Source organism: Carcharodon carcharias, chromosome 19 (genome assembly GCF_017639515.1).
Source record: "Carcharodon carcharias isolate sCarCar2 chromosome 19, sCarCar2.pri, whole genome shotgun sequence".
In the NCBI taxonomy this organism is placed as follows: domain Eukaryota; kingdom Metazoa; phylum Chordata; class Chondrichthyes; order Lamniformes; family Lamnidae; genus Carcharodon; species Carcharodon carcharias.
Genome location: NC_054485.1, coordinates 49719133 through 49735204, shown reverse-complemented (window position 1 = coordinate 49735204; position 16072 = coordinate 49719133). Strand labels below are relative to the sequence as shown.

Sequence of the window (16072 nt, the reverse complement as noted above, 5' to 3'; positions counted from 1 at the left end):
TGTTGGTGTTTGATAATGGGCCTACGATCTACAGTGAAATAAAGGATCCTGTTTTGACAGTGCATGCATGGGTTTTTCTGACTCTGATTCACTAGCTGAGAGAGGACTCTGTGTGCATTGACACATGCACAAAGTTCTTGTTTTGCCCAGTAACTTTTAAATAAAAACACAAAAACTGCGGATGCTGGAAAGCCAAAACAAAAACAGAATTACCTGGAAAAACTCAGCAGGTCTGGCAGCATCGGCGGAGAAGAAAAGAGTTGACGTTTCGAGTCCTCATGACCCTTCGACAGAACTTGAGTTCGAGTCCAAGAAAGAGTTGAAATATAAGCTGGTTTAAGTTGTGTGTGTGGGGGGTGGAGAGAGAGAGAGAAGTGGAGGGGGGGTGTGGTTGTAGGGACAAACAAGCAGTGATAGAAGCAGATCATCAAAAGATGTCAACAACAATAGAACAAAAGAACACATAGGTGTTAAAGTTGGTGATATTATCTAAACGAATGTGCTAATTAAGAATGGATGGTAGGGCACTCAAGGTATAGCTCTAGTGGGGGTGGGGAGAGCATAAAAGGTTTAAAAATATTTAAAAATAATGGAAATAGGTGGGAAAAGAAAAATCTATATAATTTATTGGAAAAAAAAGGAAGGGGGAAACAGAAAGGGGGTGGGGATGGGGGTGGGAGCTCAAGACCTAAAGTTGTTGAATTCAATATTCAGTCCGGAAGGCTGTAAAGTGCCTAGTCGGAAGATGAGGTGTTGTTCCTCCAGTTTGCGTTGGGCTTCACTGGAACAATGCAGCAAGCCAAGGACAGACACGTGGGCAAGAGAGCAGGGTGGAGTGTTAAAATGGCAAGCGACAGGGAGGTTTGGGTCATTCTTGTGGACAGACCGCAGGTGTTCTGCAAAGCAGTCACCCAGTTTACGTTTGGTCTCTCCGATGTAGAGGAGACCACATTGGGAGCAACGAATGCAGTAGGCTAAGTTGGGGGAAATGCAAGTGAAATGCTGCTTCACTTGAAAGGAGTGTTTGGGCCCTTGGACGGTGAGGAGAGAGGAAGTGAAGGGGCAGGTGTTGCATCTTATGCGTGGGCATGGGGTGGTGCCATAGGAGGGGGTTGAGGAGTAGGGGGTGATGGAGGAGTGGACCAGGGTGTCCTGGAGGGAGCGATCCCTACGGAATGCCAATAGGGGGGGTGAAGGGAAGATGTGTTTGGTGGTGGCATCATGCTGGAGTTGGCAGAAATGGCGGAGGATGATCCTTTGAATGTGGAGGCTGGTGGGGTGATAAGTGAGGACAAGGGGGACCCTATCATGTTTCTGGGAGGGAGGAGAAGGCGTGAGGGCAGATGCGCGGGAGATGGGCCGGACACGGTTGAGGGCCCTGTCAGTGACCGTGGGTGGAAAACCTCGGTTAAGGAAGAAGGAGGACATGTCAGAGGAACTGTTTTTGAAGGTAGCCTCATCGGAACAGATGCGACGGAGGCGAAGGAACTGAGAGAATGGGATGGAGTCCTTACACGAAGCGGGGTGTGAGGAGCTGTAGTCGAGGTAGCTGTGGGAGTCGGTGGGTTTGTAATGGATATTGGTGGTCTATCAGCAGAGATTGAGACAGAGAGGTCAAGGAAGGTAAGGGAAGTGTCAGAGATGGACCACGTGAAAATGATGGAGGGGTGGAGATTGGAAGCAAAATTAATACATTTTTCCAAGTCCCGACGAGAGCATGAAGCGGCACCGAAGTAATCATCGATGTACCTGAGAAAGAGTTGTGGAAGGGGGCCGGAGTAGGACTGGAATAAGGAATGATCCACATACCCCATAAAGAGACAGGCATAGCTGGGGCCCATGCGGGTACCCATAGCCACACCTTTTATTTGGAGGAAGTGAGAGGAGTTGAAGGAGAAATTGTTCAGCGTGAGAACAAGTTCAGCCAGACGGAGGAGAGTAGTGGTGGATGGGGATTGTTCGGGCCTCTGTTTGAGGAAGAAGCTAAGGGCCCTCAGACCATCCTGGTGGGGGATGGAGGTGTAGAGGGATTGGACGTCCATGGTGAAGAGGAAGCGGTTGGGGTCAGGGAACTGGAAATTGTTGATGTGACGTAAGGTGTCAGAGGAATCACGGATGTAGGTGGGAAGGGACTGGACAAGGGGAGAGAGAAGGGAGTCAAGATAATGAGAAATGAGTTCTGTGGGGCAGGAGCAAGCTGAGACGATCGGTCTACCGGGGCAGTTCTGTTTGTGGATTTTGGGTAGGAGATAGAAGCAGGCCGTCCGAGGTTGGGCGACTATCAGGTTGGAAGCTGTGGGAGGGAGATCCCCAGAGGAGATGAGGTCAGTGACAGTCCTGGAAACAATGGCTTGATGTTCAGTGGTGGGGTCATGGTCCAGGGAGAGGTAGGAGGAAGTGTCTGCGAGTTGATGCTCAGCCTCCACAAGGTAGAGGTCAGTGCGCCAGACAACAGCACCACCCTTGTCAGCAGGTTTGATGACAATGTCAGGGTTGGACCTTCTATCTCTACAACCACACCACTCCCCACTTCTCTCTCTCTCTCTCTGCCCCCCACACACACACCTTAAACCAGCTTATATTTCAACTCTTTCTTGGACTCGAACTCAAGTTCTGTCGAAGGGTCATGAGGACTCGAAACGTCAACTCTTTTCTTCTCCGCCGATGCTGCCAGACCTGCTGAGTTTTTCCATGTAATTCTGTTTTTACTTTTAAATAAGTGTTGCTTCAGCGTGTGAAGTGCTCACAAGGCTGCCCCTGCAGTGGTGCACAGACTATTGTAGCCCATGAGACTGGCTTGCATAAGGTGTTGGGCCTTTAATTGTCTTGAGGCGGGACTTCCATCCCCGTCCAACAGGAAGTCCCGCTTCAGAGAGCGGCTGGCCTATCAAATGGCTGACAGCTCTTTTGGCCAAGTAGCAGCACTGAGAGCATTGGCTGCTGCTGGGACTACATCCAATCCCCTGAAGAGGAGCAAGGGTCGAGGACAAAGGTATGTTTGGGGTTTTGCTGGGGCCAGGATGGCAAGCCCTGGAGAAGGGGTGGAGGTCCAGGGTGGACAGTGCAGGGAGGAGGGGAAACCCAGGAGAGGGGGTGTAGATACTTGACAGGGGAGGGGGGGGGGGCGGTGCTCCTATGGTCTGGGGTGTCCAAACGGGAGGCACTCACATCAGAAAGGCCAGCAGCTTATACTGGGCAGCCTGGACACTTGGTATAGGTCTCCTTCTGTGGCTGCTGGGATTTTTCTTTAGCCAATGGCCATTAATTGACCCAAGAATTAGCCTCCCAATGCCCCTCCTGGTGAGGGTAACAAAGCCATGGGAGGGCAAGTAGGCAACAGGCAGGCACCACTGCCACGGCATCCAATTTTACATGCGCACCCCCTCCCTCACCAGCCTGCCATCCCAGCCCTCGAGGAACGGAATATTTAACCCTATGAATTTGAACCCTTTATACTTGTGTAGCTTGCTTTGTTTAGAATTAAGATTCTAGGGTCCTAGTTCACAACTCTCTGAGAGAAAAAAAATTGCATAATCCGTTTTAAATGGACGACCCCTTATTTTTAAATAGTGACCCCCTAGTTCTAGGTTCTCCCACAAGAGGAACTTGACTAAATCATTTTCCAACCTCAATATAAACTTCTGCCATATTATGGTCGTTCTTCACTTGAGGCCCCTTTTCTAGAAGGTTATTAATTATCCCTCTCTTATTGCACAGTCCTACATTCAAAATTTCCTGTCCTCTAGTTGTTTTCTCAACATGCTGATCTAGAAAACTATCTGCCCAAGATATGTTTGATGAACTCGTCCGCCACACTATGACTACAAATTATATACGAACACATGAACAAGTTTCCTTGAGCCTGCTCCGCCATTTAAAAAGATCATGGCTGATATGATAGCAAACTCAAATCTGCATCCCTATAATCTATCACCCCCTTGCTTATCAAGAACCTATCCACCTCTGCTTTAAAATATTCAAAGACACTGCTTCCACCACCTTTTCAAGAAGATAGTTCCAAAGACTCACAACCCTCTGAGAGAAAAAAAATTGCATAGTCTGTTTTAAATGGACGGCCCCTTATTTTTAAACAGTGACCCCTAATTCTAGGTTCTACAACAAGAGGAAACATCCTAGAGTCATAGCGGTCTACAGCACAGAAAAAGGCCCTCTGGCCCATCGAGTCTGTGCCGGTCAAATAAGTACCTAACTATTCTAATCCCATTTTCCAGCACAAAGCTCATAGCCTTGTACGCCGTGGCATCACAAATGCACATCCAAATACTTCTGAAATGTTATGAGTGTTTCTGCCTCTACCACCCTTTCAGGCAGTGAGTTCCAGATTCCCACCACCCTCTGGGTGAAAAAATTCTTCCTCACATCCCCTCTAAACCTCCTGCCCCTTACCTTAAATCTGTGCCCATTGGTTATTGATTCCTCCACCAAGGGGAAAAGTTCCTTCCTATCTACCCTATCTATGCCCCTCATAATTTTATATGCCTCAATCATGCCCCCCCTCCCCCCACACCAATCTGCTCTGCTCCAGGGAAAATAACCCCAGTCTATCCAATCTCTCCTCATAACTAAAACTCTCCAGCCCAGGCAACATCCTGGTAAATCTCCTCTGCACTCTCTCTAGTGCAATCACATCCTCCCTATAATGCAGATTCCAGAACTGCACGCAATACTCTAGCTGTGGCCTAACCAGAGTTTTATACAGTTCCAGCATAACCTCCCTGCTGTTATATTCTATGCCTCGGCTAATAAAGTTCAAGTATCCCACATGCCTTCTTAACCACCTTATCTACCTGTCCCATAAGGGACCGGTGGATATGCACACCAAGGTCCCTCTGATCCTCGGTATTTCCCAGGGTCCTACCATTCATCATGTATTCCCGTGCCTTGTTTGTCATGCCCAAGTGCATCACCTCACACTTATCTGGATTAAATTCCATTTGCCACTGATCAGCCCATCTGACCAGCCCGTCTATATCCTCCTGTAATCTAAGGCTATCCTCCTCACTATTTACCACCCTACCAATTTTCATGTCATCCACGAACTTATTGATCAACCCTCCTACATTCAAGTCTAAATCGTTTATAGATACCACAAACAGCAAGGAAACCAACACCGATCCCTGTGGAACCCCACTGGACACAGGCATCCAGTCACAAAAATCACCCCTCGACCATCACCCTCTGCTTCCTGCCACTCAGCCAATTCTAGAACCAATTTGCCTTGGATCCCATGGGTGCTTCACTTCGTTTACAGTCTCCCATGCAGGACCTTATCAAAAGCTTTGCTGAAGTCCAAGTAGACTACGTCAAATGCGTTGCCCTCATCTACACACCTGGTTACCTCTTCAAAAAATTCAATCAAGCTGGTCAGACATGACTTCCCCTTAATAAAACCATGCTGACTGCCTTTGATTAATCCCTGCCTCTCTTAATTCTGTCCCTCAGAGTTACTTCCAATAGTTTCCCCACCACTGAGGTTAGACTGACTGGCTTGTAGTTCCCTGGTTTACCCCTTCCTCCCTTCTTGAATAATGGTACCACATTGGCTGTGCTTCAGTCCTCTGGCACCTCTCCTGTAGCCAGAGAGGTATTGAAAATTATTGCCAGCGCCCTTGCTATCTCTTCCCTTGCCTCACTCAACAGCCTGGATAACATTTCATCCAGGCCTGGAGATTTATCTACTTGTAAGTCTAACAGACCACTTAGAACCTCCTCCCTTTCTATGCTAATTTCTTTAATTATATCACAGTCCTTCTGCCTGATTTTCATACTCACGTCATCCCTCTCACTTGTGAACACTGACACAAAGTACTCATTTAGAATCCTCCCTACATCTTCTGGCTCCACACAAAAATTACCACTATGGATCCTACTCTTTCCCTAATTGCCCTCTTACTCGTAATGTACTTGAAAAATAGCTTTGGCAGGTAAAATAAAGGAAAATGCAATGTATTTTTGCTCTCCTAATTTCCTTATTAAGTTTCCCCCATATACATTCTATACTCCTCTAGGGCTTCCGCTGTTTTGAGCCCTTGGTATCTGCCATAAGCCTCCCTTTTTCTCTTTATCCAATCCTGTATATCCCTCGACATCCAGGGTTCCTTGGATTTGTTGGTCCCACCCTTTATCTTTACTGGAATATGTTAGCCCTGTATTCTCCCTATTTCCTTCTTGAATGAGGCCCTCTGCTCTAACGCAGATTCACCTAAAAGTAGTTGCCCCCAGTTCACTCTGACCAAATCATATCTGATCTTATTAAAATCGGCCTTCCCCCAATTTAGAACCCTGATTTCTGGCCCATCCTTGTCCTTTTCCATAACAACCTTGAATCTAACAAAGTTATGATCATTATCTGCAAAATGCTCCCCCACTGATACCTCTACCACTTGCCCGGCTTCATTCCCTAAAATTAAGTCCAGGACCACCCCCCTCTCTTGTAGAGCCTTCTACGTACTGGCTTAAAAAGCTATCCTGGATGCATTTTAAGAATTCCACTCCCTCTAAGCCTATCCCACTATGACTAACTCAGTTAATGTTGGAGAAGTTGAAATCTCCCACTGTTGCTACCCTATAATTTTTACACTTCTCTGAAATTTGCCTACATATCTGCTCTTCCATTTCTCTCTGACTGGGAGCCTATAGTGCACTCTCAGCAATGTGATTGCTCCTTTTTTGTTTTTAAGTTCTACCCATATGGCTTCATTTGAAGAGCCTTCTAAGATACTCACTAGTGGGTGGGACCAGAGTAATCCTGGTGTCCTGTTTTTTAATCTGCTTCCTAGCTCTATAAATTCTGCTTGCGGGACCTTATCCTTCTTTCTACCTATGTCGTTGGTACCAATATGTGCCACGATCTCTGTCTGTTTGCCCTCCCCCTTTAGAATGCTCTGCAGCAGTTCAGTGACATCCTTGACCCTAGCACCAGCGAGGCGACATAACATCCTGAAGTCACGCAAATGGCTGCAGAAACGCCTGTCTGTACCCCTTACTATCGAGTCTCCTACCAATATTGCTCTTCCCCTCTTTTTCCTCCTGCCCCCGTGCAGCTGAGCATTTCACAGTGCCATGAACGTGGCTGCACTCCCCAGAGGAGCCATCACTCATACCGTTTTCGAACATAGAAAAATGATTCTCGAGCGAGATGCACCCTGGGGATTTCCTGACTACCAGCCTGACACCTTTCTTCTGACTGGTCACCAATTCCCTCTCTGTCTGCACTTCTGTAAGCTGTAGGGTGACCATGTCTAAAAACATGCTATCCACAAAACTCTCAGCCTCGTGGATGCACCTCAGTACCTGCAGCTGCCACTCAAGCTCCGAAACTTGGAGCTCCAAGTAACTGCAGCTGGTGGCACTTCCTGCACACGTGGTCGGTCAGAGTGCAAGGAGCTTCTAGGACTCCCCACATGTTGCAGGCAGTGCATAACACGAGCTGCCCTGCCATGTCTGTAGTTGAAAAAAAACCCCTAAATTTAAGTTAAATACAGTAAAAAAAGAAGTTAAATAATTTATGTGCTTTAAATAAAAACTAGAACTCTTATCTCTCCTTAGCTTAATCTATTTTAAACTGGAGAAAAACACTTACCCACTACTCACCAATCAGCTCTCACCTTTGTGCTGACCTCACTTTTTGAAGCTTACCCACACTTGTGCTGGTTTTGATCTCTCTGCCACTCTCTCGCACTGTCTTGTCACTCTTGTTATTTTCAACAAGAACTGACTGCAGGACACTCTTCCCAGACTGCTTCACCGTGATGCTGACTGCAGGGCACTCTTCCCAGACTGCTTCACCGCGATGCTGACTGCAGGTCACTCTTCCCAGACTGCTTCACCGCGATGCTGACTGCAGGTCACTCTTCCCAGACTGCTTCACCGTGATGCTGACTGCAGGGCACTCTTCCCAGATTGCTACACCGTGATGCTGACTGCAGAAACGCTCTTCCCAGACTGCTTCACCGCACTGCTGACTGCAGGACACTCTTCCCAGACTGCTTCACCGTGATGCTGACTGCAGGATGCTCTTCCCAGACTGCTTCATCACGCTGCTGACTGCAGGACACTCTTCCCAGACTGCTTCACCGTGATGCTGACTGCAGGACACTCTTCCCACATCCTTTCCACACCCAACCTGTCAAGACCCCTCAGAATCTTACATGTTTCGATCAAATTGCCTCTTGCTCTTCTAAAATCCTGTGGATACAAGCCTAGCCTGTACAACCTTTCCTCATAAGACAATTTTAGTTTGTCCAATCTATATAAAGATCAAAGTCCCCCTTAATTACTTTATGAACCTTGTTACATGTGCTCTAATTTTCAGATTTATGCCCCACTCTACTTTATAACTACTGTTAGGGGACCTATAAACAACTCCCACCAATAAAGAACCATAAAGAACTCCCACCATATTTTGTGCCCCTTCTTGTTTCTTACCTCCATTAGAATTGATTCAACTTGAATTTTTGAGCTAAGTTCCTCACTGCTTTTTTTAAATCCCATCCTTTATTATCAGAGCTACCCCTTGCCCTTTTCCATTGTGCCTATCTCTTCTTAAAGTTAAGCACCCTGGAATAATTAGTTTCCAACCTTGGCCACTCTGCAACCACATCTCCATAATGGTTATTGGATCAAACCTATTAATTTATATCTCTGTTATTACTTTATCTAATTTATTATTAGATGCTTTGCATATTCAGATTTAACATCTTTCGCTTTGACATTTTTCTCCTTATGTCATCTTAGTCACTAATGCCCTTTAACCTTTGTTATTTTCACTCTCCCTTCATGGACCCATTCTGCTTATTTTTACCCACAATGCTGCTCTGCTCTAGTGTCTTGACTTTTCCTTTCCTGAATTATCCCACTTCAGTCTGAACTTCTGCTGTCGCATAGAGACATTCAGTGGCTTGTGCCCATACTGCACCAAAGTTGGGACATTGGCCATCGGACACTGCATCACAGGTAGATCCATGAGTGCTGCCAGGTTGTGGGCCACTGCTTCCACTCTGTGGAGGCTGGGCACCAAGCTCTGCATGAAGCCCTGTGCTAAATTGAAGTTGGATTGCTCCAGATTGCTTAACAGTAACGAGGCTCTGTGGCAGGCCTGACAATACATCTTGATGTGCATACATTCTCCTTTACACCGCCCCATTGAAGTCCTCACTTGCATTCTCTGGGACCTGGGTCTCTGGTGAGCTGAAGCCTACTTCTGCCTATTGACTCGCCACGTGCTGATCCTGCCTCCAGGCTATCTACTAAGGTACCAGTATCAGTGCTTCTTCATCAAAGGGCTGGTGTAGCTCTCACCCTTCATGCTAAAGCTGCAATGGCTGACAAGCTGGCAAATCTTAGGTACCTGAAAGCAGAAATGAAGACGAGGAGAGTTGAGGGTGACTAAGTATTCAATGGTTTAATTGATCTATATTTGACTATATTAGTCTGTTTACTGATTGATGTTCATTGTACTTGATTGCTTCAGCCTGCTGGTGGAGCTAGAGTGCTGACACCATTCAGAAAGTTCTGGAATCTTGGCTGAAAGCATATGTTGATAAATCTTGTAATTGCTGAGATATTTTGAAGTACTGTAAATAAACCTGTTGTAGATTTAGAACTAGTGACATCTCTGCATTGATCTGAGATAAATCTGATATATAAGTTATACGGCAAACTGGTGAATACTAACATTGACAGGGTGGGAGGGGTTGGAAAAAGAAGCCCATGGTCACACCATTGATGAGGATGGGGTGGTATTCGAGAAAGTACGTTCCTGCCTTATGTATCATCATCTTGAATGCTCTCAGCAATGCTGAATTTAATGGCCTCAACCACAGCTGGTCTTATAATGCTGAATAACACCTCCTCCAATGAACTTGGTCAATACAGGCCAACTTGCGTCCCACTGGTTCCCTGCTGCTGTCTGTCATTAAGAACCAGCTTGTTCTGCAAGTGTGTGTTTCTTGAGAACTCCCTGTTCCCCTTTGGGAACATGGCATCTCTCCTTTTCACCCCTATCACTAATGCCTCCAGCGCTGCATCAGAAAGCCTATGATCCATCTCCCTGGCCTCTTGCTCTATTTCCTATGTTTTTCCTTCTAGCCAAATGATCCTGAACCAGTTAAAACAGTTCCTGTTGCATGTGTGCAACTTCCCTTTCGGAGGGCAGGCTGCCTTTAAGGGGTCCAGATATCTGCACGTGGTGCTGGCTGGGCCCTCTGTTGTGTGTGTTCCACACTAGGCTTTACAGTGAAATCATTCAAGTGATGATCCCTGTGCACATAAGTGGCTGGTTCCAATTCTTCTCCACCCTGCACCCCCCCCCCCCCGCCATTATGTTTGCTCTTTCAGTTTAATGCAGCAGTTTTCTAATCCTTTTACGTGACCAGTATGGAAAAAAACTGAAATTCAGCCTCGGCTTCCAAACAAATCCGGCAACACCAGCTCCAAGCAGTGGTCCCGCTTTGTTTCATTCTGCATTGCTTCAACTCCGTCTGCACCTGCTGTTTTCTCAAATGATCTTTAAACTTGAGTGGAGATGGTGGGGATACTGGTATAGTTCAACACTGCCTGTGGAGCCACCAGCACGCTGCCCTGCTCTGTTGCCTCTGGCACTTCGGTTTTTTTTTACAAAATTGAAACACTGTGCCATCTCAGCAGTAATCTGACCTTGCTGGAATGAATAGCTGCTGTTACAAAAATCCTTTTCAAGGAATTGTTCCCCAGCATCTCTTTGTGAAGTGTTGTGCTACGGTTTGGAGCATATTTATTGCTCAGTTGGCAGCACTTAAATAGGCTCTTCTCACAATAGTATTGTTCCACATCATCATTTATCTTTTGCACAGATGGATCAGCATGTTCACTCCATCCAAACATAAATACAAATTCTGACTTGTATCCCCAGTGTCTTCATTTGGGTGTGTCTTTATCCTTTTTCCCCACCCCCCCCCCCCCCCCCCCCCCCCCCCACCACCCCTGCTACAGGGCCATCTGTAAATTGTTCATATGATTTGCTTTCACAGGGTGCTGACCCTTGTTCCCCTATTAACACATTCTGCTATCTTACCATTATGCCACTATCAGCATCTTCTTTAGTCCTTAACACCACCATTAACACTCCCTTTGCCTTGTGTCCATGACATTTTTAACAACCTCTCCTGAGCTCCCACCTATCTCTGATCTTCTATTTTGCTCCACCTGCTCCACTCCCTCTTAACAGCCTAAATTCCATCACATTTCTACTTCTCTTTAGCACTGAAGAAGAGTCATGTGGACTCAAAACATTAATTCTGTTTCTCTCTCCACAGATGCTGCTAGACCTGCTGAGTTTTTCCAGCTTTTTCTGTTTTTATTTCAGATTTTCAGTTTTCTGCTTTTGTCTTTATTTGGGAGTTGCAACCCCCTGACTTAGGAAATAGTGCACAGATGGTGTTGTCAGAAATTATCCCCCCAAATCTAAGCCATTATAAAGAAATCCAAAGGAAAATGCAGTCACATTGGGTGGAATTGTCGCAGATTTCCACTAATTGCGGTTGTGGTCGGGAAAAACAACGGTTTACCCGCTGGCCGCAGTGACGGCTTTTCACATCGTATCGTCCAAATCCCACCTCATTAGTCATGCAGCCACATGTCATCTTGCTGGCAGGCAGCCTCTGATTCGGCCACCATGCCATTATCACACCATTTCCTCACTCTGGGTGCCATATCTAAACTGCAGCCGCGCGCACAGTTCTCAATGCTTGTAGTCCGGGAATGCTCCAGTGAGGACATGGCCCTGGAAGCTAGGAAGAGTTCAGTGACCCATCACTGGGATGCCTTGTGGAGTCCTGCCATGATGTCCTCAACCTCTGCTCTGGCTGCAGGAGGTCCAGTAATCTCACCACTCCAGCTTGGGAGGAGATGGCAGTGATGGTCAGTGCCAACATTGCATAGAAGAGGTTGGCCATTCAGTGCAGAAAGAGGATGAATGATCTCATCTGTGCCACCATCACACATTCACTGGCATCTCACTCACTGCCAGCTCAAGGGACATCACCATTCACTCTATCTCACACACATCACATCTCCATCTGGCCTCATCTCCTCTGGAGACTGCCTCCTCAGCCCTCATCATCTTGAAGCAACTTGCACAGATCAACATGTGTCCCTACACACGCCCTCAGATACCCCCCTTCCCCAGTATAGCCCTTGCCCTGCAGTCTCTTCCCTTGCCTGAGACCTCTTCGCCCTGCTTCCCCAAACAAGCCCTAGTCCTGCAGCCATTAAAAAGGCGTCCCCTGCCTTACAGCTGGTCTGGTAGGTAGAGACCTGCCTGTGTCCCCCCCTGAAATCGATCTGGTGCTGCCTGCAAAACCTGGCGATGATGACTGTGAATGCTGCCCGAAGCAAGATAGGCACACAACCCTCAAAACCCCGAGCGAAATGCAACTCGCCAGGCGCACGTCGCTTATGTACAGTTGTGTCAGCGTGCTCAGATGATCGGACATGGGGGGATAATTCTGGCAGGCAGGGATTATAATTATATGCAGATGCATTAAAATGATGTTCCCAACATGCAGCCGCAGGAAACGCGGCCCTTCATTGATGGTGGAGCGGGCGATTGCAAACTGGTTTCACAACGTTATGAAACCAATTTTTGGCCTTCCCGCCACATTGTTTGCTCATGCCTGCCATGACGCCCAATGCGAATGGGGATGGAAAATTCCGGCCATTAATTGAGTAATTTCAAGCAGTGAGTTGGGCATTTGATTTACCCCATCTTGTTTTGCCTGTGTCGCCACAGTGTGTTGAACTACCTGTTAACTACCAGAGAATACCTTGGTTCAGAAAAAAATGAAATTGCTTTTAAATGGGGACAAAGGGGTTATTTCCCTCTCCCCTCAGTTATTCCTGCCTCCCAACCTGAGCAGGATCTCTGTGAATAGAATGGGTTTGGTGGCTTGAATTGACACGCAAAAAAAGATGAAGTTTGATATGCTTTTAAACTAATGCCTTTTTTTTTTCTTTTTGTTTTTAAACTTCAGTTGTTTTATTGGATTCTAAAGAGTCACAAGCTGAACTGGGATGGACTGCTCACCCATCGGATGGAGTAAGTATGAAACACTTCCCTGACGTTTGCTTGTCAGCTCTTCACAGTGCATTTGGGCAGCTCATTTAAAGTCAAAATTTTCATGACCCACTCTCAGCACCATCAATCTTGGAGAAATAAGTGGATTTGAATTAATTATTGAAGATTGTTGATCAGGAGGCCAGTGGCTCCTTTCTTCCTGACCTGTGTCCATCTGGTTAAGGTTAAGAATATTGTGCCGTTCAACTGTTTTAAATCCTGCTAGCCTAACAGTGAGACACAAATGCTGGAACTTCATCAAAGATATTTCAAGATATTTCATAGATCACACCATGTACTGGGCACTGATTCATTGTTGCTCGGTACCCTGAGTAGTTAGTGATGTGGCTTTGTGGATACTTAGGTACACATATGCATGAATGTAATTCCTAACTCGTATTGGAATAATATAACAATTTAACAGTCAGTGTGTTTATTTTAATAAAATTTAATTTACAGCCGTTTCTAGTTATGCTTGAATGTTTGCCAAGCAATGATTATTGTATCTATTTATTGATGTCCTAGGTCAGTTTGTGTTGCTAAATCTATAGTGATCAAATTGGTAATTTTTTTTTGCTGAACACTATATCATGATTCTACTTTAAGAACTGATATCAGTGTACAGATTTTGAGGACATTCAGGCAGTCCCAGAAATCTAAGAAATCCTACATTAAAATGATAGTCTTCGAACTTTTTACTTTTTAAGATATATGAATTCTTGTGCTGATCAAGAAATGGAATTTAAGTGCTGCAGAGAATTTTGGACATCCACAGCAACCTCCCCTCTTTTTTTATGTGTGACCTATTCATTTAAATGCATGGGCCCTTTCATATGGCTGCACACATGAGGTAACTTAGAGGCCATTTTGTGCTTGGCCTGTGCTGTCACCCAAAGTGTCAGCATCAAGCACACCCAGATCAGGATTAACGTGGGTTGTTTAACAAGTAAAGCTTCCCCTACTTTACCCCAAGAAACGTTATAGTTCAGCTTCAGGACTCCTATCTCACCAGTGTGACAGTTTTTAATTTCCCACAACAGCACCTTTGTGTCCTCTCTGAATGAGCTTGATAAATCAAGGCCTATTTTGTATGTCATTCATGGCCTGCTGCTTAAAACACCCTGGAGGAACATAATTACCTCTTAAGCAATGCCTTCCTGATATGTTCCTGTAGAATCTTTAAGACAATCATTACCTGTGACAATTATTCATTTACTTTAAGGGTTTACTCTTTTATTGATTTTGAGACCATTAACGATGTCCTAAAATGAGACTATTGTTTACTCAGATATCCTATTTGATTAGATGGTCCTCTGCTGGATAATAAAGACATGAGTACTGCTGGTGCCAGGATGGAACAGTGGTGACTTTAAACATTTTTACAAAGTGGTCTACAAAGAACATCAGAATTTTGTGTTGCAGACCATTGTCCTAAAGCCCATTGTTGCCTAGATTGTCAAATAGATTTACCAGATGACGGTAGAAGAGGGACAGTGAAGTGACATTTGAGAAAGAATGGAAGTCATTGTTTCTTAGTGAATTTAATGGAATTTTAAATTTCCTTGATTTTGGTGGGGCTCAGGTAACCTTAGTCATCTAGCTGTCTTTTGATTGTGAGTTTTAACCTTGGTGCACCTGAGACAATCTCACTTCCCCATTCAGGGATATCCTCTTGCTTCACCTGCCTAGAGATGTTGTTCCAGTGTTCCCCTTCCCCACCCCACACCACACAGCCTGTTCATGGAACCACTGGATATTTGGCCCCTCAATTCAGCAAGGTGCCCGTTAGCACTCATTTAAGCACCAAGTCCCTCACTGTCAGTATTCCAAAGATACAAACTATTTTTATGTTATTTCATGGGATATTGGTGTCACTGGTAAGCATTTGTTGCCCATCCCTAATTACACTTGAGAAGGTGGTGGGTGAGCTGCTTTCTTTGAACTGTTTGCAGCCCATGTGGTGCAGATACACCCACACTGAAAATGGTCCAGGCCCCAGACAGAGAGTTTGGGTGGGAACAGCAGATGTATGTAGCATAGTGGCTTGGTCATATGTTTAAAATCAGGCCCCTAATATGCAAAACAAGGCTTTAACTAGACTAAGAGAGATAAATGTATATTTCATATTAAGATGATTACATTTATCCATTGAATTGTCATTTGTCACTTTTGGTACCTTTATTTTTTTTCACATGAAATCACTACCTTTCCTAAAAGCTTAAGCTTGATTTTGCCCCAAGATGTGATTATTTTATAAAAACAAAAAAACTGCGGATGCTGGAAATCCAAAACAAAAACAGGATTACCTGGAAAAACTCAGCAGGTCTGGCAGCATCGGCGGAGAAGAAAAGAGTTGACGTTTCGAGTCCTCATGACCCTTCGACAGAACTTGAGTTCGAGTCCAGGAAAGAGCTGAAATATAAGCTGGTTTAAGGTGTGTGTGTGGGGGGGCGGAGAGATAGAGAGACAGAGAGGTGGAGGGGGGGGTGGTGTGGTTGTAGGGACAAACAAGCAGTGATAGAAGCAGATCATCAAAAGATGTCAACAACAATAGTACAATAGAACACATAGGTGTTAAAGTTAAAGTTGGTGATATTATCTAAACGAATGTGCTAATTAAGAATGGATGGTAGGGCACTCAAGGTATAGCTCTAGTGGGGTTTTTTTTATAATGGAAATAGGTGGGAAAAGGAAAATCTTTATAATTTATTGGAAAAAAAAAGGAAGGGGGAAACAGAAAGGGGGTGGGGATGGGGGAGGGAGCTCACGACCTAAAGTTGTTGAATTCAATATTCAGTCCGGAAGGCTGTAAAGTCCCTAGTCGGAAGATGAGGTGTTGTTCCTCCAGTTTGCGTTGGAAATTTTGGATTATTTTAGTTGAATGCTGCTCTGGACTCCGAGTCTTGCAGAGTGCATAATCTTCCAAAATGCATTACGAGCATTTAATCAACTCAACTA

At 45.4% G+C, this 16072-nt stretch overlaps 1 protein-coding gene across 1 annotated transcript in view; it reads left to right on the top strand.

Moving 5' to 3' along the window:
* The window catches only part of LOC121291613 (ephrin type-A receptor 7-like), a 630124-nt gene that overhangs the window by 100103 nt on the left and 513949 nt on the right, over nucleotides 1-16072 (top strand). Inside the window, exon 2 of the mRNA XM_041213056.1 lies at nucleotides 13032-13096. Within this exon, the coding sequence (XP_041068990.1) occupies nucleotides 13032-13096 (65 nt within the window). The remainder of the gene's footprint in view (nucleotides 1-13031; nucleotides 13097-16072) is intronic.